This window comes from Macrobrachium nipponense, chromosome 42 (assembly GCF_015104395.2).
Source record: "Macrobrachium nipponense isolate FS-2020 chromosome 42, ASM1510439v2, whole genome shotgun sequence".
Lineage (NCBI taxonomy): Eukaryota > Metazoa > Arthropoda > Malacostraca > Decapoda > Palaemonidae > Macrobrachium > Macrobrachium nipponense.
Window position 1 is genome coordinate 42,299,782 of NC_061103.1, and position 26,277 is coordinate 42,326,058.

The following is a 26,277-nucleotide window of genomic DNA, read 5'->3' on the forward strand; positions in this document are numbered from 1 at the left end:
AACTATGGAACTCCTTTTGGTATTATGAATGACATACGATCCGCCAAGGCACCCCACTCGCTGCGCATGTTTTGGAAGACTACGACCCACGCTGCGAGTCCAATCAGCCATACCAACGCTCCTATGCCCGATATGATCACATCTGTGGAGGATAACCGACCATATAATGAACACAATACAATAATTCTTTGGAAAGATTACCTATAAGGAAATTAAATGCCATAAACTAAATAAAGGCAGCCTACCTACACATTCCTCTGGAGCTCATGAAAACACATTGCTCCCAGACAAAAATATCAACTTAGGAGGTTCTCTCATATTACAAAATGTCTTTTAAATATACAAATTTAACACTTTGACAAAGGTTCACATCTTGTTTGAACAACTGTATAATTTCTATAATATTAAGAAATTGAAATCTTCATATATCTTATAATAAGATAATGATTGCCAAAATGAGAATAATAAAAATTACACCATTTTTTAATAACCATGACATACTAAACAGTCAAATGCAATAAAAATCTAAGTACCATAACAATAAGATTCACCGTCAAGTTAAGATCCATGACCACACAAAAACCACGCATCTTCACTAAATGGCAGCTGAAGTAAATGTGGTACCCCTCATATTTGTGGGCCCTCACTTCTATCCCCCAAAAAACCCCCACACACAAATTTTGACGACTTAACCAGCTGTCACCATAGAATACACCTCAGTATATATGAGGGTTTTGCACTCTCAGGAAAAATGATATTGTTAAACTACAATAAAGTTTTGTACATACTTACCTGGCAGATATATACTTAGCTATATCTCCGACGTTCCCGACAGAATTTCAAATCTCGCGGCACACGCGACAGGTAGGTCAGGTGGTCTACCTTACCCGCCGCCTGGGGTGGCGGATGTATCCGAATCCACTCTTCCCGTAAGCTTGTCAGATTTTCTCTTCCACCTATCTCCTGAGGGGAGGTGGGTGGGCCATTAATCGATATATACTGCCAGGTAAGTATGTACAAAACTTTATTGTAGTTTACAATATCATTTTTGTACATGAACTTCCCTGACAGATATATACTTAGCTGATTGGCACCCTTGGTGGAGGGTAAGAGACAGCTCAATAATACAGGTAAGACGGGAAACAACTAATGTTGTAGGATATAAAAACCTTGGTTCTCACCTTTTCAGGATGAAGACTTCATAGATACTATCTCTGAGTCTGCATTGCCTGGAGAGCTACAGCTAGGACGTGACCTGATGCTGAAAGACTCTCGGATCTACCATGGGTGATATGTGATCCCCTATTGTGGTAGAATCCAAGTCGGATGCTGTTAGAGGGACCTTGTCCGCTTACCTTAATCAGATCCTTACCACTACCTCTGCAAGGAGCCAAAACCCACCAGACCACCTAACCAAAATACAAAGGGTTAAATTATTAACGACAAAAAGAGGTGCCTCCTGCAACTCTTTCAGACAACCAAAAAAACAACAATATAAAATATAGGGTAACATATAAAAAATTTACACAGGATTAAGTTTCAGCTCCCTGCCCCAGCACCGAATCCGCCGATACGAAAGGACCCAAGGCGAAGCATTTATCATATGTGATTTTTACATCACGTAGGTAGTGGTTTGCGAAAACCGATTGGCATCTCCAAAAAGTCGCCTCCATCAAGTTCCGCACAGACATATTTTTTCTGAATGCAAGCGAAGTTGCGATGGCTCTCACCTCGTGAGCTTTCACTTTCAGTAGTCTAAAATGTTCTTCCTTACAGGCAACATGTGCCTCTGTAATAAGGCTTCTCAGAAAAAAAGGAAAGAGCATTCTTCGACATGGGCCGAGTGGGGTCCTTTACGGAGCACCAAAGCACATCTTGATTAGCCTTAAGTTGTTCCTTCCTCTTAAGGAAATACTTCATAATTCTCATAGGGCAAGAGTTCTTTCAAGGCTCTTCCCCTACTAGAAAAGAATAAACTACGAACTTCAAAGCTCCTGGGCCAAGGGCGTGATGGGTTTTCATTCTTTGCAAGGAAACTTGGAAGAAACGAACACATAGAATCTTCCTTAAAACCCTACATTGCCCTCAATAGCTTGGAGCTCACTCACTCTCTTAGCTGTAGCTAGGGCCAAAAGGAAGATAGCCTTCTTCGTCAGATCCTTGAAAGAGGCTAAGCCAGGAGGTTCGAATCTAGACGATCCAAGGAATTGTAGAACTACGTCTAGATTCCAGTTCGGTACTATATGAGGACGCTTAATGGTTTCAAATGATCTAATAAGATCATGCAGGTCCTTATCATCGGATATATTTAAGCCTCTATGCCGAAATACCGCCGCCAACATACTGCGGTATCCCTTAATAGTTGACACAACAGATGACATTCTCTTTGAGGAAAATAAGGAAATCCGCAATTTGGGTCACAGAGGTACTGGAAGAGGAAATGTTCTTCCTCTTGCACCAAAGTCTGAAGACATCCCACTTTGACTGGTATACACGCAAGGTGGAAGGTCTCCTCGCTCTTGCGATTGCTTTAGCAGCTGTTGCTGAAAAGCCTTTCGCTCTGACCAAACTTTGGACAGTCTGAAGCCAGTCAGACTGAGAGCGAGGAGATTTTTGCTTTTTGTGGTACCTGTCGAAGTGGGGTTGTCTGAGTAGATCGCTCCTTAGCGTTGGGAGACGATCTTGGAAGGTTCCACCAACCATTCCAGTACCTCTGTGAACCATTCTTGGGCCGGCCAAAGGGTAGCGATTAAGGTCATTCTCGTTGAATCGGACTCTACGAACTTCTTGATGGTTAGCCCAGGATCTTGAAGGGGGGAAACGCGTAGACGTCGAGTCCGTTCCAGTCTAGAAGCAAGAGCATCTATTGCTACTGCCTCTGGATCCGATATCGGAGAGCAGTAAGGATCCAGCCTCTTGTTCTTTGACGTGGCAAAGAGGTCTATGTGTGGCCTGCCCCATAACTTCCACAGGCTCTGGCATACATCCAGATGAAGGGTCACTCTGTGGGAAGGACCTGATCTTTCCTGCTGAGGAGATCTGCTCTTACATTCCTTTCTCCCTGCACGAACCTGGTGAGAAGCTTGATTCTCTTTCTTCTGCCCACAGAAGAAGGTCTCTTGCTGTCTCGTACAGGGAGAAGGAATGCGTCCCCCCTGTTTCCTGATATATGCAGAGCTGTAGTGTTGTCCGCGTTGACCTGCACTACCGATCTTCTGACTTTGGGCTCGAAAGCCTTCAGAGCCAACCACACAGCCATCAACTCCTTTCTGTTGATGTGCCAGGCTACCTGGTCCCCACCCAGGTACCTGACACTTCGCTGGTTCCCAGAGTTGCACCCCACCCCATGTCCGACGCGTCGGAGAACAACACCAGGTTGGGGGTGGGTTGTGATTGAAGAGACAGTCCCTTCGCAAAGAGGTTGGGATCTGTCCACCATAAGAGATGTTTCTTGATGTCCTGGGATAACGACAGGGAGAACGTCAAATCCTGAGAACGACGACTCCAATTCCGATGAAGAAAGAATTGGAGCGGTCTCAGGTGCAACCTTCCTAGGGAAACAAATTGCTCCAGAGAGGAGAGCGTCCCCAGCAGACTCATCCACTCCCTCACTGTGCATACTTCTTTCCCTAAGAAGGTTGTTACTCTCTCGAATCCTCGGGCTATCCTTTCCTGCGAGGGAAAAGCCCGAAAACTCAGAGATTTCATCTGTATCCCGAGATACACACACTCTTGCTCGGGAATTAGTGATGACTTCTTGAAATTGACGAGAAGTCCCAAAGCCTTCGTCAATTCTAAAGTTACTTGTAAGTCCTTCAAACAACGATCTTCTGAATTGGCCCCCTTATTAGCCAATCGTCGAGGTACATGGATATCCTCACCCCTTTCAAATGAAGCCATTGAGCCACATTCCTCAAAATCCCCGTGAACTCTTGAGGGGCCGTCAGAGGCCGAAACACAGAGCCCTGAACTGAAAAATTTTCCCCCCCATCATGAATCTGAGAAACTTCCTCGAGGAAGGATGGATCGGTTACGTGGAAGTAAGCGTCCTGTAAATCCAAGGAAACCATCCAGTCCCCGGACGAAGTGCTGCCAGCACTGATGAAGGCGTTTCCATCGTGAACTTCTTCTTTTCTACGAAGAAGTCAGGGCGCTTACATCCAACACCGGTCTCCATCCCCCCTGAGGACTTCGGAACTAGGAAAAGGCGGTTGTAGAAGCCCGATGAATGATGGTCTGTCACTAGTTCGATAAGCCCCCTTCTCCAGCATCTGATCTACTGCTAGATGGAGAGCTTGATTCATGATGGGGTCTCTGTACCTGGCCGTCAGTTCCCTTGGGATGGTCGTCAAGGGAGGTCTTTCGACGAAAGGGATGAAGGGTAACCTCTCCTCAAAATAGAAAGGGTCCAAGGATCCGCCCCTTTTTGGGCCCAGACTTCTGCAAACTCTAAGAGTCTGGCGCCCACCGTTGTTTGAAGGACTTGCAAGTTATTTGGGGGCTTTAACAGACTTGGCGAAAGTCTTACCCTTCTTGAAGGTCTACGACCTCTAAACGTAGAGGTTCTTGATGAAGATGCCCCTCGAAAGGGTTTCTCGAACACTTGCCTTTTCCTTCTTAGCCTTGGTAGGGAAGGAAGGGCGAGGTTTCTTGCCGACTGTGCCAAAAGGTCCTGGGTGGCTTTGGCCGAAAGTGACCTCGAAATGTCCTGCACTCGATGTTTCGGGAACAACTGAGTAGACAGAGGAGCAAACAGCAAAGAAGACCTCTGAGCATGGGAGGACCCGACTTCGTTAAGAATGAACAATAAACCGACCTCTTCTTCACTGATCCCGGCCCCATAAAGGGAGGCGATTTCACTCGCTCCGTCTCGTTACCAGACTCTTGTCCATACAAGACAAAAACACACATAAGATCTTCTGGCGAAATTGACTCTGGCACTTCAATTTTCTTGGCTAGGACTCCCAACGACCAATCAAGGAAGTTAAATACTTCTAGACTCTAAACATACCTTTGAGCAAATGATCCAATTCATTCATTGCCCAAGTCGTCTTAGCAGAGTTAAGGGCAGTTCTCCTTGTCGAATCTACCAGCGCCGAAAAATCCGAATCAGCCGAAGACGGTAGACCCAATCCTAAGGCTCTCCTGTTTCGTACCAGAACCAGTGCGTCCTGATAACTTCGAAGGAGGAAAAGCGAACATCGTTTCCGTTCCCCGCTTCTTCTTTGGAAGCCATCCAGGAACCAAAACTCCTCAGTGCCTTCTTCATTGAAAGAGTTGGCTTCATCCTCACACAAGAAGAACTCTTCGCTGTCTTCGCCGTTGAAAAAAGTGAGTGAGGAGAAGGAGGAGCCGTAGGAGTAAGGAATCCCCAAAAACTTGTAAAAGTAGCTCTGTAAGCTTCTTGTAAGAAGAGACAGCAGCAGAAGTGTTCGGTTCCTCATCCGAACCTTCTAGGACGTCTTGTCGAGGGCGAGCGCGGAAGATCCTTAGGTGACGAAGGGATCCTAGCAGGAGTTGAGCGAGAGGTTGGAGAACGCCCTCTCTTAGAAGAGTTCATCCATCCTGTAGAACGATGAGAAGATCTGGGATGTCTACGATGAGACTCCCTCTTCGAGGTATCCGGAATCTCAGCAAGGAGAGGTAGGGCTCCTACTCCGAGAATCCTCGGAAATATCCACAGGGCGCTTACGAGGAGGCGAGCGCCTACTATACTCTATGCGCCTATCCTGAGGCGAGCGGCTGCCAGGAGAAGAGCGCCTATCGAGAGCAGAGCGCTTGCGCGGCTCTCCATACCTGTCCAGTTGCGTACGATCAACGGAAGTTCGACTGGAAGGCGAAATGCGCCTACTAGGAGAAGGCTGCTTGCGAGACTCTTGACGTCTAACAAGAGGGTAACATTCAGGAGAAGGGCGCTTCCAAACTAACGAGAGCCTACTTGGAGAAGGGCGCTTCCGGATTCCTGGTGCCTACCAAGAGACAAACGGTCAGGAGAAGTGCGCCTAGAAGCGGGAGAGCGCCTACACGGAGCGCGTTGAAAGACTCTTGTTGTCTGCCCCACCTAGGAGAATAATCAGGAGTATGACGCCTTAAAAGAGACGAGCGCCTACTAGGAGATCTATGTGCAGTAGGCTCTTGGCGCCTACCTTGCGGGGAGCGGCTAACAGTAGGCCGTCTATCATGCACACGACTACCTACCGACTCTAGATGCCTGTCAGGAGAGAAGTCACGATCCGACACTCGAGGAGAGTGACATTTGGAAGAAGAACGCCTACTTGTATAAGGGCGCCTTCTAGAATCTTGAGGCTGCTGAGGAGAAGTCTCACGCGAGGGAGTTGAAGAAATCGCGTGATGAGCAGGTGCAGTGCGCTTACCGGAAGCGGGAATCCAATCTGGAGAAAAAACTTCTTTCTCCATAGAGCGTCCTACCGATGTTTGGCGCCTTGAAATCGAAAGAGAGCCAGGCGAGCGAGGGCGCTCACGCGAGCGAGGGCGCTCACGCGAGACTTCATAGCGAAACCTCCCCATATGAAGGAGAACGATCCTCTGAAGAGCGGCGCCTAGATCTCTTGATCGGAAGAGAAACGTCCTTCTTCCTACGTGATCTAACTGCTAGAGAGTCTGCTAGCGCCGTGATCTGAGCTTGAAGTCCCGCGAGTACTCTCGTTATTGAATTGAATTGAATTGAATATAGGATTTAGCATTAAGCCAAGCACTGGGGCATCAAGGCCATTCAGCGCTATATAACAAAATTCATTCAATCATAAATCTGTATACTCACACCATTTAGTACCATTTTAACCTTTAATATCAATCGCAAACACTTTCATACAATAAAATCTAGATGTGAAATAAATAAGGATTAAAAGGGTAAAATAAATAAATAAATTAATAAAATCAATTATAGACTCGTAATATAACCCAATACTTTTGTATAAATTTTCTCAAGTTCAGGGTATTACAGTTTTTCCCCCAGTATATCTCTCAAAGGTTTGTCCACCTGGAGTAAATGTGTCCTCCTCTGAAGATTAAAAACAGGACCCCCAATCAACTAAAATATGCTTAAACAGAATCCATTTGTCACTTGACAGGTATTACAGTGAGGGGCCTGTCTACCTTCCCCACTCTTCAAATAATTGTGCGTTGCATGTGTATGGCCAATACGCAGCCTAGTTAAAATAATGGTATCCCTCCTACTTGTAGCATTACAAGATGACCATTTATCCACCAATGGGTGGATGTGTTTCAATTTTGTATTGGTGGTCAGTTCAGACCATCGAGCCTGCCACTTTATTTTTACAGTAAGATGAATCTCACTTTTAGATCTTTGTAAGGAATACTAAAGGGGGATGGATTACTTAGCCCTGAAGCTTCCTTTGGGGGGGCTGCCTTATCTACTTGTTCATTTCCATCCACCCCAACATGGGCAGGGACCCAACAGAAGTGAACACTGATACTCTTCCTAGATTGCAGAAGTACTAACCAGTCCTGCACCTCTTGTACTAGATGATGGCCTGCATAATTTGTTTTAATGAGAGTAAAACACTATTGGAATCCGTTAAAAATTGTATAAAAACTATTTTGGTGGCCATTTTTAAAATATGTTGGACTGCGGCGAATAATTCGCGTTACAGCTCAGCAGTAAATATTGAACAAAGAGGATGGGAGTTTCCTTCTAATAACAGTATCCCCCACCACAGCTGCACTTCCAACTCCTGCAGCCGATTTGGAGCCATCTGTAAAAACATGTTCCCATGATGTTGAGCAGCATGATTTAAAAACTCACTTTTCATTACCCTACTAGGTAAGGTATTTTTCCCTCCTGCCGTAAAACATACTTTAAACAGGTGGATTACACCAAGGGGGAGACTTGGGATATCCCACCTCTGCTATCTGTGCTGTTAACAAACCTACTTCTCTAGCATCATTTTTCAGCTGTACTTCCAAAGGCTTGGGCACTCTGACTGTTTTAGGAGCCCGATCTAAAGGCGCCCTAACATATTTATAGTTAGGATTGTTTCTCACCGCAAGGGACTAGCTAAATACCTCAAACTCAACTCCTCTCTGCGAATGGAAAGGGGAGGTATGCCAGAATCCACATAGAGACTGTCAAGGGTAGATGTTCTGTAAGCACCTGTGCAGATGCGAAGCCCAGCATGTGAACAATATCAAGTTTTCCAAGTAAAGTCTTTGCAGCTGACCCATATATTTGGCATGCATAGTCTAACTTGCTCAGACACAAAGATGTATAAATTCTAAGCAAAGTTGTTCTATCAGCACCCCAATCAAATGCGATACAACTTTCAGAATGTTCAGTGACTTCTTAACCCTGATAGATAGGTCATTTATATGGGGACCAAATGTCATTTTCTTGTCGAAAATGACTCCAAGAAACTTGATTATTATCCTCATAAGGCAAAATACAATCATTTAAGAAAAGGGTGGGGATCTCTTCCCTTTTACGAGTACGAGTAAAGCGAATGGCTTTGGTCTTCTGAGGTGAAAACATGAATCCACGAGGAATTTGCCCATGCGGATGCAGCATTTATTGCAATTTGAAGATTTTGGCATGCTTGTAGTGCAGATGATCCACTACAGTAAATTGCAAAGTCATCGACAAATAGTGATCCTTGTATGCCAGGAGGTATGTGACTCATGAGACTATTAATAGCAACAGCAAATAAGGTCACACTCAATACGCTGCCTTGGGGGACACCTTCTTCTTGCATGTAGGATGAAGATAGTTCTGACCCTACTCTCACTTTAATTGAGCGGTTTGATAAAAATTCTTCAATAAAATAGAACATATGTCCTCCTATACCCACGAGGCCAATTGCTTTAAAATACACCCTCCAGGTCGTGTCATATGCTTTTCGAGGTCAAAAAAGACACCCACCACCTGGTTTTGGTTAGAAAAGGCATTTGAAATTTCCCTTGATAACATCAGCAAAGGTCTAGAGTACTTCGGTTCTTCCTAAAACCAAACTGCCTGTTAGATAAAAGATTTTTTGATTCTAGATACCACACAAGTCTGTTGTTGATCATTCTCTCAAATAATTTGCATATGCAACTGGTCAAGGATATGGGCCTATAACTAGATGGCAGTTCTGGGTCTTTACCAGACTTGTGGCCTGGAATTACAATTGATGTATGCCAGGAATCAGGAGATGTATGGGAAGCCCATAGTCCATTAAAGGTTTCTAATAAAAATTCCTTGGTATCCACTGGAGATGTGATATCATTTCATACCGGATGCCATCCTCACCTGGGCAGTTAAAGAAGAGCTAGAGATAGCATTTTGCATCTCCTCCATACTAAAAGGCAGGTTAAAAGCTTCAGTATTTGAAGAAGCAGCAGGACAACAGATGTTGATGCTCTAATTTGTTGAAATGCTGGGGAATAGTTGTCAGCACTTGATACATGGGCAAAGTGCTTTGCAAGAACCTCTGCTACATCTTTGGGGTCAGATATATATCTATTATTTTCCCTTAATATTGGTAGAGGCTTAGGGACGAATTTGCCTTGAAGTTTTCTAATCTTGTCCCATATTTCCTTTGAAGGAGTTTTGGTATTAATATTAGATATATATTTCTTCCAAGATGCTCTCTTTGCTTTTTTAAAAGTTCTTTTTTGTTTGGCACAGGCTCTGAGGTACGCTATTCTATCTGCTACATAGTTTGTTCTCAAGTATCTTCTGAAGCAAGTTCGGGTCACTTTTCTTGCGTTGGCACATTCTTTACTCCACCAAGGAACTACAGGGCAATGAGGTAAACCGCATGTTTTAGGTATAAACTTGCTAGCATTATCATCAATAATATTTTCAAGATGTTGATAGGCATGCACTGGAGATGTAAATTCATCATACTCTTTATCAGTGTGTGAACACTTTTCATAAGCTGCCCAGTCTGCCTCGTCTATCTTCCATTTTGGTGGACCACTGAGAAGGAAGATTTATGGACATATTTTAACATTATTGGCCAATGGTCACTGCCATGTAGGTGTTCATTTACTGACCAAAGGTAGTCCAATCGAATGGATGAGGAACAGATTGACAAATCAATGGCTGATGTAGAGTTGTGGAATACATCATACCTAGTTGGAGAACCATCATTCATTAGTATTACATCATTGTTGTCGATTAATTCTTCAACAAGATTACCCCATCTATCGCATACATTTCCACCCCATAAAGTATGCTTTGCATTAAAATCACCCATCAAAATAAAAGGGGCAGGAAGCTGATTGATCAGGTCTTGGAGGTCAGAAAGGCTAAGCCTTCTTGGATTCCCAGCATGATCTAACGAGGAAAAGTTCTAAAGATGGTTTCAATATATAGCGAGCATAAAGTAATTTTTTTTCCGATATGAGTTCTAACTGCACATGCCTGTAGTGGTGTATTGAGTGGGATTGTTTCAAAATTTTACAGATTTGTGAATAATAAAACCTGTACCACCTTGAGCTCTTGCACCTTGCAAAGGAGGGGATCTACAAAAATGATAATTGAGTCCAGGATTAAATGGTTTGTCACTGATCTTGGTTTCCTGTAGACAAATTATCTTCGTGTCCAAGTCCCTGGTTAAAGTTTTTATTTGCTCAATGCTAGTACTTAGACCTCTGCAATTCCACTGGATAATAGACATTATCTTTTGTTATTTATTTTTCTTTGTCTCATTTGTCTTTTGGGACTTTTCAGATGAAGCCATGTAAGGCCTGGAGATGGAAGGCTTTACTAGGCCACCGCTCTTCTTTTCTTTCTTTCTGTGATCTTTATACAAGTCAACCTTGGGATCATGAGCAGTAGGGCACTTACCTGATTTGGATGAAGGTGAGGAGGATGGGGAGGGGACCTTTTCCTCTTTGGAAGATCTTGTTTTCTAATCTCCATCAAATCAGGTAGAGATTCTGCCTGAGACAATACATTTGAGGTGGTGGAAGCCACATTGGCTTCCTTGGAGGATTGTGCTAGAACTTCAACAGTTCGAGCACTTGGCCCAGAAGGGCTGGGCTACTACCTCTAGGAGAGGTGCTCCTATCAGTGACACTACTTTTGGTGTGGTGGAAACCATCTTGACCTCTCTGGAGGTTTTGTGCTCTGGCTTTTATAAGCTGAGCACTTGACCCAGATGGCTGGGCTACTACCACTAAGGGAGATGCACCTGACGGGCCAGGTGCTACCACTGGTCCCCCCTGTGGTAGTAAGGGTAGTGGATTATAATCTTTTGGTGGCATCTTAACCGCTTGAGCAAAATTAAGTTGTCGATCGAGTAAATGCTTTGCATAACCTACACTAATATGTTCAGCATTTGCTTCAAGATGGCAGCTTCTTCTTTCTTGTATTCTCTACAAATTTTATCATTTGATTTATGATGATCTTTACAGTTTGCACAGGTTGTATCTCTGTTGCATTGGCCATGTTCTAACGAAGAACAGTTAATACAGATCTTCGTATTATTGCAGTACCGGGAAGGTGACCGTACTTGAAACAATTAAAGCATTGTAAAGGCCTAGGTTTATATTCTCGAACACGTACTTTTTCATTCTCAATAATTATATGATCTGGTATGACAGGGGTTTCAAATGTTAAAACTACCATGCTTGTTTGAGGGATCTTACTTACTTTCCAAACATTATCAGGGCACATGTCCAGAATTTCTGGTTCTGAAAATTCATATAGATCTTTATCAAAAACTACTCCTCTACCATAGCTGAAGCTCATATGTGGTTTAATATCCTTAATAGGATCAATTTCTGCAATCTTCATGCCACAAAGCATGTGAGCTTGAGTATCTGATTTTGCATTAATCAAAACAGATTGCTTACCGTATCTACTAATATCCTTACTTTTAATTAAACCAACTTTTTTTTTGTTTAAATTTACTCATCTTATAAAAGTTATAATTTTCTATCTTCCCAGTTGCAATTATCCATGTTGGGGCTTGGGGGTTCTTACTTCTGGAAGTCCATGCTCTATTTCTTTTTCCAACCATTCTTCTGGTTTATATACCTCTAGGTGTCTTGGTGCTTTATCACATAGAGCCCCAGAAATCAAACAATTGTCAATTCTTATGCTCTCTAAATTTTTATTTGCTTCTAAAGCAATCTCAAAACTTGAAAATGATACCCAAGCTTCCCAAAATCCTTTACTACCATTAAGCTCCATTAAAATTTCTTTGATTGCCCCAAATCTACAGAAGGCTTCATGAATTATGTCATAGCTACAACCAATTGGTATGTTTTTTAAGTGGAGAATTTTCAGATTTTTTGTTGTATCTGGTAATGAGCCAGAACCAGAGAGTAAAGTATTACTGTTACTACTAGAATTATTTTCCACCAGTGCCGATAAATTGTCTTTAACAACATTGGTCAGAGAAGTATTGTTGGAGGAATCCTTTTTATTGCCGAGGTTGTCACAGAGCTTTCCTTATTTAAACAAGCCGAAGTCGTCTCTAGTGTCATGGGGTCACATTTTCCGGGGGACTGAGTTCCAGAGTCATATTCCATTTTTCGTTTTTTTTTTTTTTTTTTTTTTTGAAATTACAGAGAAACCAACTGCAAGCCATGGTAAAAACTGGGCCTCCTCTCAAAGACTTCCCCCTCACCAAAGACACACAGCAGAGACCAATTCCCATATGTCCACTCCCTACCCTACCCCGAAGGGATGGCTCTAACTACATGATTGGCTCAAGTGTAAAGCAGAACCCGCTTGTAGGACCGAGGGCATAGCTAGTATGCAATCATCCCCACTCATGTTATTTTAGAGGGCAATTCGGATAAATTGCTGAGAGTCCTACCGTGGAGACTATACCTCCCCGGATTCCGTAGGCAAGTCCCCACATGTAGTCCCCGCCCTAATAATATTGATGTGGAATCACATCAATATCCTCAAGGTCTAAACATAATCGAGCGGCGGACCAAACCGCTATAGTCCTGCCATTTGGATCAAGGTAAAGCCTAAGTTCAGAGACCCAGCTCCTTCCCAACCTACACGAGGGTTTTAGTAGTGAAGAGGAGGAGGACAGCTAGGGGAGTAACAGAGCGAAAGAAAGTAAGAGATTGGAAGATGATCAAGTAAGAGAAAAAATTGAGACATTTAGATTCAAACTAGGAGATAATTCTCCCAGTTCGAAAGCCCTCTTGCCCGCTACGCATTTTCAACCATAGGTTGGAAATGCGTAACTCCGTCAAGGCAGTCTCAAATCAAGAGGGCGAGTACTCCTCGTAGGAGAATCTTCTTGCTCTTCCCTCGGAAAGCAGGCGCCGAGCGCGGAGCGCCGAGAAGAAGAACGATCACAGGATTTCTTGGGTTTCTTCGCCTCCACCGACGATTCTTCCGGGAAAACCTCCGGACTAGAAGCCAAAGGACTGCAGGGAGCCTTCCAAGCCCTCTTCAACGGGCGCGACGCATCCGGGGAGTTCCAACCTCTCTTCGGAGAGGGAGACGACGAAGAGAGAAGCATGGCGTAGGAGCTCCTTCTTGTAGCGATCTGAGGCAGCCTGGAGCGTACTTCAGGATCTGCCGAGGGGGGACGCCTGACCGGTGGGGGCTCTCCCAGCCCTCCTGCGGCTTTCGACTTTCCTCCTCCACTGGAAACTGGGAGTCTGGAAGAGGTCTAGGCCTAGAGGCACTAAGGAGCCGGTCAGACGCACCCTCCACAACACTGGGGACACTGCACTGTCATACTAACACTCTCCTTACCTTCCAACTGACGAATCTTCTGATCCATAGAACGATTCGTGGCTTTCAGAGCTGCCGCCTCCGAAGGCGAACAATCTTCGGCTTCGGTGCGGGGAGCCGGGGCTGCAACTTGGGAAGAAGGTTCTAATTCTACGTTAGTACTATTAGGATCCACATCCAACTCACTCATTCTAGATCTGCTAGAACTTCTAGAGGAAGCCTTACGCACTCTATCACGTTCCAACTTCCTAACATAAGAAGAGAGAGCCTTATATTCTTCTTCATTCAATCCCTTACATTCACTACAAGGGTTAGCAAAAGAACATTCATTCCCCCTGCATTTCATGCAAACCGTGTGGGGGTCTACCGAAGCTTTCGGCAACCTCACCTTACATCCTTCATTCACGCAAACCCTAAACAAAACCGAAGTTTTAACTACCGAATCTAGATCAGACATCGTTAAAGAAAATCAAACTCAAAATCAAACCGGTCCATAATCAGCGTATGCCAAGCCAAACAAAGCGAATACGTCACCAAAAGAAGTCCAAATTAACTCCAGGCAAGCGAGAATCGAAAAACTATCGAGAGGAACCGACAACAGTTGTTATCGTTCCCGCGACAGAGAAAAATCTGACAAGCTTACGGGAGTGGTTCGTACATCCGCCACCTGCAGCGGCGGGTTAAGGTAGACACCTGACCTACCTGTCGCGTGTGCCGCGAGATTTGAAATTCTGTCGGGAACGTCGGAGACTATAGCTAAGTATATATCTGTCAGGGAAGTTCATGTACAAAAATGTACATACACATACTGTATCTACAAAACCAGCAAAACAGCTGGAACATTCTTCTGTTAAAACCAGAGACAGCTGGCTGTTGTTTAAATAAACTATAAACTTGTACTTATAGAATTGCTGACAAATCAGCATTTAAGATCGAGTAAATGCAGACAAATGGACAAAATTTAGTGCATTCTGGGGAACTGCCATAACCAAATAACATGCATGAAAGGATAATACAAAGATAATTATCAGTCAGGAAAATATCTGATAATGATTGAGGGCAATACTGTAGCAAGATTTTCTTGGAAAATGAGACTGCAGCCATGATTCAAACATCACACGCATAAACAAATGACCACTTCCCTCATAACTAGGTCTCACCAACAGGAGGTGCTATCAGACCTGGATGTATATTCATAGGGGAACTCTTCTCAGGGACACATCTGAAGATAACTGCTACTGAAGAATGGCTATTATTAAGTAAATGGGCTGTTGAAATAATTATATTTTTACCCAAACGCAAATTGTCTGTCCACCAGAACAAAGGAGGACAATCATTAATGCTGTATTGTATATGCAATTGAAATTATCCCCGTTGATTAACACACATATCTAACATTAGAGCCAATATAGAGCAAGTCATTAAAGATACCTTACATTAAATATCTTAAAATGTAATACCATAACACAAAAGAGAGGTTAAATCGAATTTATAAAACTGGTAAAGTATACACTACCATGGAATGAAAAGAAAAAAACCAACATACAAGTTCACCCTAAATATAACACAAAGGTAACCTTTAAAAACTGTGAAACACACTTACACTTGCGGATCTGTTTCTGCTCGGGATATGGGGGAGCCCAAAATGCTTCTCTAAGAAACCAAATTGCATTTACTGCCCACATGAATGGGAGGAGTGCAAAGCCAGCTGTGGAAAAAAAAGGGAGAAAATTGAGAACTTTAAAAATAAGCGAACATCCACAGTGATATTGTAAAATAAAAATATATGATGATAACAGGTCTATAAACGCATGTTTGTACCTATACAACAATCCTTGCTTAAACCACAAAATTACGCTGTAAATGTTGCAGTAAATATATTTGGGTAAAGAGGCCAAAAATTAAGCTATTGTCTTTGCTCACAAATCATATAATTAGCCATTTTGGAATCTTTGTAATTAGGCTATGAGGTAATTAAGGTGATTCAGCTTACCTAACCTATCAGTGGCCTGTACTATAGGCTAGATACAACAGGTTATTTAATTATTATTATTATTAAATTAAATAAATGTCAAGTTGCAAGTCTAGTTTGAGAAGTACAATACTACAAAACCAAGGGCCCCATTTTGGAAAGATACCCAACGTACAATCAATGAAGAGAACCATAAATAAGCTACTAAAAAAAATATAAAACACTAAAAAAAGCAAATGGTAAATCTAGGTAATAACTTCGAGTCAGGTATTTCTTAGGAAATTACAGTTTCCTATAGTATTTGGGTTGGTTATTAAGAATTTCCCATTATTTTTGGGGGGTCGACTGTGTAAATAACCCCCAGGGTCCAGTACTAATCACAGCGAAATAGGTACATTTGACGCCCCAATCTCTAGTGGCTGTCGTATTCACGGGAATATTTCCTACATTCCAAGCAGGTTATCGACTAGAATTACCAAGCAAATGACAAACTAGGTTAAGAATTAGGGTTCAAATCATCACATCATGCTCGAAAAAATAGTCTTGTAGGCCAATTGGCACCTAGGCCTCCCCACCGTCATCACCAATAAGTAGCCTTAGGTACGTAGTAGTATTGGAGGCCGCTGCCCTATCCATCTCTATTTAGTCAAGAAAAGCAAGAGCTACCTAGATCTGAATACTGGTTAAACTTGCTCTCTTAGCCTATGCCACAAGTTTTCAAAAAGATAGGCCTACGTAGGCCTACGATACAATAGGTTTAGATATATTGCTAGTTACCTAGGCTAGTATTTGGTTTTAAAATCAGCTAAAAACCAGATTTTACAAGAATCATGATGAAAAAACTTACAGAAAGCAATAAATAAGGATAGGCCGTACCCATGCCTCGTAGGCCTGACAGAAAAAATCGAAGATTTGGCCTTCGCTAAATTAGCTATACTAGGTAGGTATCTTAGCCTAAGCCTAGAATTACCACATGCCTATTCATATCTGACCTTTAACCCAAAGCTACGCCCACCCCGAAATTTGATCTGTCAAAATAGGTAGGTAGGTACTACGCCTTGGCTGATAGGCCTATCTACCGTACCCTATTAATTATCCCAAATGGACGGAAACAATTAAATTAAGCTGCATATCTTACCCATATAATATTTCCGACATAACGTCAACTTTCGCTGGTTTGGAACTTTTTCTAAATTCATTTTTTCGGAAATAAAACACGAAAGCAAAAATGTCAACACAAGTAACAGTGAATCACCACCAATGACGATTAGGTATATCGTACCATGATTGTTCACCGTCGAAGAAAGGTTACGATGTCGGCGCGCCATCTTGCCACTCCAACAGTATTTATTGTACTTAGTTAATAATTATATTTATGTAAAGTATTATGCTATTAATATCTGATTACGACTCAAATTAGGCATTAATGAGATGGGTGGTTTAGATTCAAGATTCTTTAATTTACAAAATGCCAATTACTTATCAATTTATTTGGACATTTTCCTATAAACATTATTAAGTATTAAAATAGATTTTCTGCACAAGTGAACCAAAGCATTAGTGAAATTTAAAATTGGACTGCTTTACAGAAAAAAAAATTATAGTGGTCATTTATTATTATGCACAAAACCACTAGATGCTTGTTATCTTAAGTGTTAAAATGTCAGTAGTCTCATCTTTTTCTTAACTATCCTTTATTCATTGCTCATTGTTTTTCAACAGATGTGGTCAATTGGATTTATAACCTCACATCTCATACAACAGAATAAGTGAAACCCAGTGACACACAATAGTCTTGGTCCCTGACTCATACAGTCCCAAAGTGCTCTTCTGGAACCACTGGACACAATTAACCTGGGAATCTTAACATCTAGAGCTTCGCCCTAAATTGCTATTTTAGCACAATATGACTGATGGGAATGCAATGATAAAACTGAGTTTCTAAAACATTAAAAGTAACATACAAACTTGTCAATTATATACAGAATGCCCACCACTCATTCCCTCATCTCTAGCTGATTTGCATCCAGTTGACATCATCAATGAGGATAATATGCTGCTGCTGCTGAATTGAATAAGTGAATACAGAGTTTAGGCCAAAGGCCATAAGGTCACTCAGTGCCGGAAAGGAAATTGAGCAGGTAGGTCTGAAAGGTGTAACAGGAGGTAAAACTCACAGTTGCTCTATGAAATATTTGTTATGAGAAGGTGGATAGCGAGATGGAAGAAAGATTTGAATAGAGGTACAGTAAAGGAATGAAAGCGGTTGCAGGCTAGGGGCCAAAGGGACGCTGCAAAGAACCTGACAGCACTATCCAACTTAGGGTTTTTTTTTTATGGTATTTTTATGTTGCATGGAACCAGTGGTTATTTAGCAACAGGACCAACGGCTTTACGTGACTTCCGAACCACATTAAGAGTAAAGTTCTGTCACCAGAAATACACATCTCTCACTCCTCAATGGAATGGCCGAGAATCAAACCCACGACCACCAAGGTGGGACGCAAACACCATACCAACCACGTCACTGAGGCACTTATCCAACCTATGGGGGTTGCTGGTACAGAGTTTACAAGGGAAATGCATGAACAATTGCTCTTGTCAGGAAGGTTCTGTCAGGAAGGCAAAAAATAACTATCTGGGGAAAATTAGACCACAAATGACATCCTTATAGTATAACTGTATGGTTTGTTAGGAGAAAAAAAAATTTATTTTTAAGAACTTAATCTTTCAACTGTAATTTTGGGAACAAAACCAGGTGTCTGCCAAAATACTAAACTGGTTTACAGGATTATTTTGCTTTAAACAAAAATTTGGATGCAAAAGCACAAGAAATATACTATAATCAAGCCACAAAAATACTCTTGTTTATGTATCTAATATTTTTTTATTCTTGTTTATGTATCTAATATTTTTTATTCAGAGTTCAATACATATTTGTAGTGTTCACCAAGGTTGACACATATATATTAAAAAAAATTAAGGAGCACTGACATATGACTGCATAACATCTTTGGTCATTCTATGAAAATGGAAGCCCTTTTCTTGCGTCATATCTACCGCACCCATACGTTTGTAGAATTCAATACTCGGGGTGTTCCAGTCTAGGACAGCAAAATCACACCTTTTTCCTCCGATCTTGAGACTTGCCTAAAAGAGGAGAAAAAGTTACATTAGGTCAAACAGTATACTATCAGTAACCATTTGAGTTACTTATAGCAGCATATAAACCATGGTCACATACCATGCTGTACATTTTAAACTGAGATATACAAAAATTTACATGATTTTTTATCTATTACAAGTAAATACTAGTTATACCTAGTTGGGAAAATCAGCTACTAACTTTGATATTTACTGGCATGAAAAATATTGAAATAATTAACATAGTAAAAGTCAAAATTGTCTTCTTAATGAGTAACAAAAATTTTCTTTTACATTGGAAGCCATGATTGATGTGGGGTGAGAGTACAATAGCAGAAACAGAGCAAAAGTTTTTTTTGGGTCATCTGATGCTGATATTCAGGTTTTGGTCCCAGTGTCTTTCATTCTTCATGAGCCACAAGAGATTTCCCTTTTCTGCCCAAGATTTTCTAAAAACTACCTACAGTCACATTTGGGCTCATCACTTGCCTAGTGATCTGGTCGTGTTTTGTCGTCATCACCTTCATCCAGCAATGCCTCTTCTTCCAGTTATCTTTTGTTCATCCAAAGACTGTTCTTCACAGTGGAAAAGCCACCGCTTCCAACCACTTTGACATTAAAAGGAGACTGTTACTTCAGCTAAGACAGCTAGATTTGATGTTTATTTGAAAGAGATAAACAACATTGCAGATGAAGACTGCAACAAGACTTCCCCAAGACAGCAAGATGAGGGTTCACTTGGCAAAACAATAGTGTATATCTGTGGCATCTTTGGCACTGAGAGGGGCAGCAGAAACCTCATAAGACTCTCCATGGCAGACTCAATGACTGAGGATAGCCTTTTGAATTCAACCTTTCTACATCAAACACCACAGCTGAAATCTTCACGGGTGCCCTGGATAGATGTATAAATCCATTCCTGAATAAAAAATCAAGTGCTCATTTTCTTTACATAAAACCTTTTCCTTGAATAGAACTTATTCTCAGCTTAGTTTATGGATAACACTGAATGCTACCAATTCCATAAATAGCAACTCACCTTAATCACACTTCCCCATAGTGCCAATCCAATTCCCCTTTTCCTGTACTCTGGGGTTACATACAGATCCTCCATGTATACACCAGGTCCTTCTCCACTGAAAGTGTAGAAAAAGATGCTATATCCAACCAACTGACCCTCTGCTTCTGCCACATAGCATTCATAGAATGTCTCACTGCTTTGGCTGTCTTCTTCTAAAGCTGGAAAAGAAAAATATCTGATGAAAATGAATATACACCAAAGTTAGTAGGACACCCTTACAGTTTACATACAAACATTACATTTTTTAAGGTATACAGTTGTCAAGTTTCCTATGAAGCCTAGTGGTGTAATACAATACTTGATAGGTCTAAAGATCATCACTGAGAATGCAAGTAAAGCATTATTAGAGAAGCTACTCAAATTCCATAAAAAGATCAAAATCTCTTCCATATAGTATCTTTTTTCAATGTTGGTACTGTAGATGTTCTTTGAAAAGATTATATTCTTTACCATATATTTTTCAGGTTTTGCTTATCATTATGAGATTAATAAGTCTGCTCTCCCAAATCATTCTTCTTTATCTAGAGTTAAGCTTATCCCCTTTCCTGCAATGTGACCGGCAAAGAGAATGCGATCAACTTATTTGGGACTTATCAACAATGCCTTTAACTTAAACACCAGATGTAGATATCACCTTTAAACACAGGATGTGGATATCATATAAGTCAAAATATCAAAAACCTCACTTATAACACACTGTCATTCTTCAATAACTGAAGATGAGTAGCACCTAATTATAGCAAATTTCTAGGATGTACATACCTATAAGAAAGTTATAAACTACCTACTAATTATAAGAAGTTACAAGACATTGTACTGCAGTGCATTGTAATACTAAACTTATGAGGTAACACATTGGCAAAATGAAAGTCACTGAAACAATTCTATTTTCTTTTTCTATAAAATTCAAGCAAAGGGAGTGTAAATATTACATAAAGAGATAAGCAAAGACAAGCAATATGTGATCATGTTTACCATGCACAGATCCTTACATACTTTTTTCAGTAATCACCGGGCCATCAGGCATCTTCTCATAATTTGCAAGGTCATGAATGAGTTTCATGACACCTTTAAAATCTTCATTGGTTGCTTCCCTTATTTTGGTTCCTTCTACAATTTTACATCTGCAAAGATAAAAGACACATCAACTGCAGAGTTCATGGCAGAAATCCTTCAATATTCTTGTAATGATTATTTGACAATAAATACTGCAATTTTCATATTCCTATACGTATAAAGATGCAAGTCAAACAAAAAACAATTACATTAATGAGGTGTTTTCCATTCAACGAAGACATCTTGATAATCAACTACAGTTCACCTCAAGAACCCTATTACAGAATACTGTACATCTCACGATAGTAACATAAAGTTTTTTTCAGTAATATATCTTAATGGATATAAATGTGTGTGTCTGAGAGACAAAGAGAGAGAGAGAGAGAAATTTATGAAAAATCTAAAAGATGAATGAAATAAAATTATATGACAAAGACAAAAAGCACAGGGGAAAACACCAACAAGCAATAGCAAAATCAATAAGAAAATGCTATATTCAAGAAAATATCGTACCGGAGTTTAGGATAAGTATGAATTAAGCATGAATGTTGGCTGAAAAAGTTGAAATTCTACGGATTCACTGGCAATACAGGTAAAAGGGGAAGTCATGGTTGTGTTAAAGAAAAGTCCAGTACATAAACTACAGCTTAGCCTGAAATTGTCTACTGCTTTTATGGCTGCCTCATGTGCCCAAGTAAAAACGCTAGTATACCAAAATTATTTTATTCTTCGTTAAAATCTACAGTCCTAGGTAGATACAGCAGTAGTAAACAGTTCACAAAAACTTTTTTTGTACAGCACCTACCTATGAGCAAAATCTTCCATGGCTTTTTGGTTTATTCTGAAGAAAAGCCACTTCTCAATGTTTGTGAGGTCAATAGCACCCTGACTCATAAGGAATTTATTTCCTGGATACGCTGTGACATTAACACGACTGCATCCTCTCTCGAGCGCAACCTAAAGGAACAATAGTCTTTAATGAACTAATATTTTGGGGAAAAAGGGGAGTTTAACACAAGCCCACTATTTTACAGTGCTTTTGCAAATTGTGCAAAACCTCCTGGCACCCCACACAAGAAGAAGAATCTTTTCTCTAAGTCATGTTCTGTTTTCTCAGGTCTCAGCGATCCAATATCTTCTGTTTTCATGATCCATCATCTAGCAGTCCTTGTTAAACCCTGCTCATTTATCAACACTTCAATGTGCTCCTGGTTCAGACAGCACCTCGAGCACAGACAAGTTCAAGATCGTTTTAGCTAATAAGGGATGACAACCAAAATCCCTGCAGGAATTTATTACTTTCTAGTTTCTCTTCATATTCAAAAATGATGGTGATGAAATGTAATTCTAGGAATTCACACTTGCATATCTACACAGTAAGGTAAGGAAAGATTCAAAATATTACTGTGGCCATCATGTCTTTTCGAAACAAAAATACATAATTATAAAACTGGTGATAGTGAAAACAAATATATAATCAAGTACACTAGGAGTAAAATGAAAAGACTGAGCATAAATAAAAACCTAAATCTCTGCCTACCTGTACTGCTTTCTTTAGTAAAGATGAGCCTATCCCCTTTCTCCTCTTGGATGGAATGACATAGAGTTCCTCTACACAAAGACTTCTGCCTTCCCAAGTAGAATACGTGTTGTAAAATAGTACATACCCGATAAGGGCACCTTGGTCATTCTGACACACATATACAGTAAAGACTGCTGGCCTTCCAGATTCACCATCCTCTAGATCTGTACAAAGAGATAATTGGGATTTTTGTATTTTTTCATGTTAATGATTACTGTTTCTCTTACATTATTTGCCACTGTTTTTCAGTTACTACTATCAGGTTTCTGAATAAAGATCAACCACCTTCAAAGAAGGCACGGTGCCATTTACTGGTAGACTTCCAAAATGTGACATAGTTTCCTTACATTGGATCTAGGCTGGCAACATTTTAACTTTAAAAGTTCCATTATTATTATTTTCTTTGTTGTTCCTTTCATTCTAAGACTGGTACTTGCTATATGAATGTAGCATTTCAAAACCATTTGGCCTTCGCCTTAGATTTCCAAGGTACTAGTACGTACTTATTTTACAAAATGTCAAAAAGGTACCCAGTACTATTTTCCTACAAGATATTTAATTCCTTAATCTCTAATTCCTTTGAAACTGTAGTGAAAGTTCAATTTCATTATTTAGACATTAATTGTCAACATCTATAAATACCCAGGTATCAGGGGTGATAAAGTAAAATTCTTAAGAGATTAAAATTAGGAACTTATTTTCAATGATGCTTGTCTATAATGCATTATTTAGCCAACTTGGAGCAGACTAATCTTTCTACCAGTGATAAATAAAGCTTGTGTAAAGTGTTAACTTTTATTGGAGTAGGAGCATATACAGTATTATTTAGTTGCTATCATGCACCATCTATAAGTAAAGAATGAAGATTACATTGTGAGGCTACAAAAGTGATATGGCAAAATTACTTAAAACAAATAAGGCTGAACTGAAAAAGACCTCCAGCTAACTGTACAACACTTATTAAGCAAATGGAAATTTAAACTGCCTTCTAAATACAGTATGAAATATTTGCATTAAAAATTTATCTAAAATGAAAAGTACTAAATCCATCAGATTCTGTTACCCACAACAAATTGATTACCTTTTTGCATTAACTGCACTGATGATGTCAACTGGAGCTCTTTTGACAGCTCTTTGATCAAAACCAATAACTTTTCACTGTCAGAGGCATTGGCTTTCCTGATTTTTGTATTGGACATCTCCACCTACAGAGAACAAAAACATGTTACTTTCTTAAAAATCAAAATTTAACTTTTAATACAAATTCTTTATTCACAGTCAGCCCATTTTGTAAGCAAGAAACAGTCCTCAAAGCTTAAGCTCCTTGAAATTAAAGAGAAAAGTGGCATCCAGCACTACATAAGTGTGGGTGGATCCCAAGATCCCAAGCAGCTACAAGAATCAGTCCTTGTGCTGTCTGGTACGTGAATATAATGAAACAGCAGGTCTTAGTATCACACTTTATCCTAGATCTTCATTTTCATGTGGAACAATACTAAAATGTTTTGTGTTCTCATTTAACCAAGTTCTCCATGTCTCATTCACTTCACTTTCCATAGTGATCTCCTTGAACACTTGTGACTCAGACACAGTGCAGAAATTCATCTTCTTGAACATACAAATACTCGGAGTGTTCGACATACCAATTTTCACTTGGTACTTCACAATTCCTAAGCATTCCACTCCGTAGCGGAACATGAGGAGCATCGCTTCCCAGCCTCGCTTCTTCCCTGCAAAGGCCATTTCCGCTATCATTATCTCTCCTTCCGCTACAGATTTCCCTTCATCTTCATTAAGGTAAAGATTAGTATCACCTATCATGGACTGCTCCTCAGATCCTGTTTCTTCAAAGCATCCTTTGTCTAATATGATAAATGTACATTTATTATCATCTTCATACCATGACTTCTGCATATCATATTCTTCCTCTTCAGTAAGAGGCTCTGATGCAGTAAGTTCCTGCAATCTCGGTGACTGCATCCACTTATGATACTTTGCGACGTGGGACTTCTTGTATGGCACAAGAATTACTTTATCACCTACTAACTGTGTTTTGCCATTAATCTTCATAATGTACAGGTCCTGAAACATGACAGTATCTTCAAAAGAAGGAAAAGTTTTATCTCTGACACTCAACAAGCATAAAAATGCATACATTCTATTCATCGTCTCCTAAAAAATAGGCACAGGATATAGGTAGGCAGCCGTTTATCCCGATCGTGGTAGATATTGGTACGGCAGTGAATTGCGCATGCGTCAATTTCAGACTTCCTGCCGTACAAATAATATAGTGCGGTGAGGGTACGGCAGATTCTGTCATTGGCGCCGTATTTGCGGTCTTGACTTGCTGTAGATACGGCAGTTAGCTGTATACGTTTACCAGTTTGCTAATCATACTGTATTATGTAAACCAGAGCTCGGCTTTTAGGTGGGACAGTCACGCTTTTTGAACATCTGTCCCTTTTTTCTTTTTTTTCAGTTAGCAAAATGTCCTCCCCCGTTTTTGTTTGTTTAGCTTTTGTGAATTGTGTCCCGCTTTTTTGTTACTACAAAAACAACACTATCCAGATTTTAATGGACCTGTAATTCTATCGTCTTCTCCGACAGCTGCAATATACCCAATGAATGAATTAAAAGAATATTGTAAAGTATATAACGGCCCTTGCAGCTGCCGACGTCGGGCGAATAAAGAGCCGAGAAAGTCACCAAAGGTACGATGGTAGTGTATATATTTTATAATATAATCCTCTTTGAATCTCCTCTTCGGAATTCTTTTCAGGGCCGATTCGATCGTTCGTGACCTACTATATACCATGAATTACCCAATTTTTGAAAATTTGAGTCTTCATAGATGTCTATGGCTTTCTTCAGCTCGTTAAAGCCTGAAAACATCTGTTTTTTCGGCGAAAAACTAATGTATATTCTGCGGTTCATGCTGTTCCGTCACCATTTTTCTTGCTGTCACTGATATGCCAAAGACTGTGTATATACTTCAGTATATAGTCTTTGGATATGCGTGAGGCGGTAAACAACGTTAGCGCATGCGCAATTCACTGCCGTACCAATATCTACCGAGATCGGGGTACGGCTGCCGTACCAATATCCAGTTCGTAAAAAAATATTATACAACTTTTTTGTTAACCATAAACAAACCATTGTCTTGGATGAAATCCTGAATCTAAAGTTAGTAGCTAGCTACTATGTCATTTGGCACATAAGGTTGAGGTAGCTCTAGCCCTACTAATAACAAAATTTCTGTACCTCCCATAGTATGACTAATGGCATCCTAGGTCAGGTTGAGGAGGGGGGAGGGGTTGCTCCTTGGTCAGTTGAGTTCCTGGTGCTATAGGTTAGGTTAGACTAGGTAGATCTTATAGATATATGGTATAAAGTATAGAATTAACAGTAGAAATAGGTAATACCAAAATAGCTAGTACCTATATGAATTAGTAACCTATACCTAGCCTAAGTCATAGCTAAAAGAGATCACAGTACAAACCATTTTATAAAAGAGATTACTACCTAGGTACATATAGGGTAATGATAATGTTTCACTCAGTCTAGGGTGACATTTTACTTTATTTCCAAGTATATGACTTCAGTAACATTGTTTACAAGTACTACTATATCTTACCTATAATATGTTAACTAGACTTCCTACTTAAATGTCAGGTTATCTCATTACTATCGGTCACGATTCGTCGTCGTCAATCAGTAACAGTAGTAGTATTAGGATAAAATTTATGCTGTAACAGCTCTTCAATTGC

The 26,277-nt window shown here is 40.5% G+C and overlaps 3 protein-coding genes across 4 annotated transcripts in view; all 3 read right to left on the bottom strand.

Moving 5' to 3' along the window:
- Positions 1-26,271, bottom strand: LOC135213146 (thialysine N-epsilon-acetyltransferase-like). Of its 2 annotated transcripts, XM_064247086.1 has the most exons (9): positions 26,145-26,271; positions 23,592-23,715; positions 22,469-22,674; positions 21,734-21,885; positions 20,869-20,996; positions 19,831-20,030; positions 18,642-18,797; positions 15,279-15,383; positions 1-142 (listed from the first exon to the last, which is right to left on the bottom strand). In XM_064247086.1, exons 2-8 carry the CDS (start codon positions 23,707-23,709, stop codon positions 15,348-15,350), a joined length of 996 nt encoding a protein of 331 aa, XP_064103156.1. In that variant the 5' UTR covers positions 23,710-23,715; positions 26,145-26,271; the 3' UTR covers positions 1-142; positions 15,279-15,347. The 2 variants fall into 2 exon arrangements, with proteins under 2 accessions (XP_064103156.1, XP_064103158.1); XM_064247088.1 differs by lacking the exons at positions 1-142; positions 15,279-15,383; positions 18,642-18,797 and adding an exon at positions 18,848-19,710.
- Positions 1-26,277, bottom strand: part of LOC135213163 (uncharacterized) — a gene marked incomplete at its 3' end in the record, with an annotated part of 298,865 nt that overhangs the window by 56,251 nt on the left and 216,337 nt on the right.
- Positions 23,715-26,076, bottom strand: LOC135213147 (N-acetyltransferase 9-like protein). The gene is made up of 2 exons (XM_064247089.1): positions 25,772-26,076; positions 23,715-24,592 (listed from the first exon to the last, which is right to left on the bottom strand). Exons 1-2 carry the CDS (start codon positions 25,793-25,795, stop codon positions 23,972-23,974), a joined length of 645 nt encoding a protein of 214 aa, XP_064103159.1. The 5' UTR covers positions 25,796-26,076; the 3' UTR covers positions 23,715-23,971.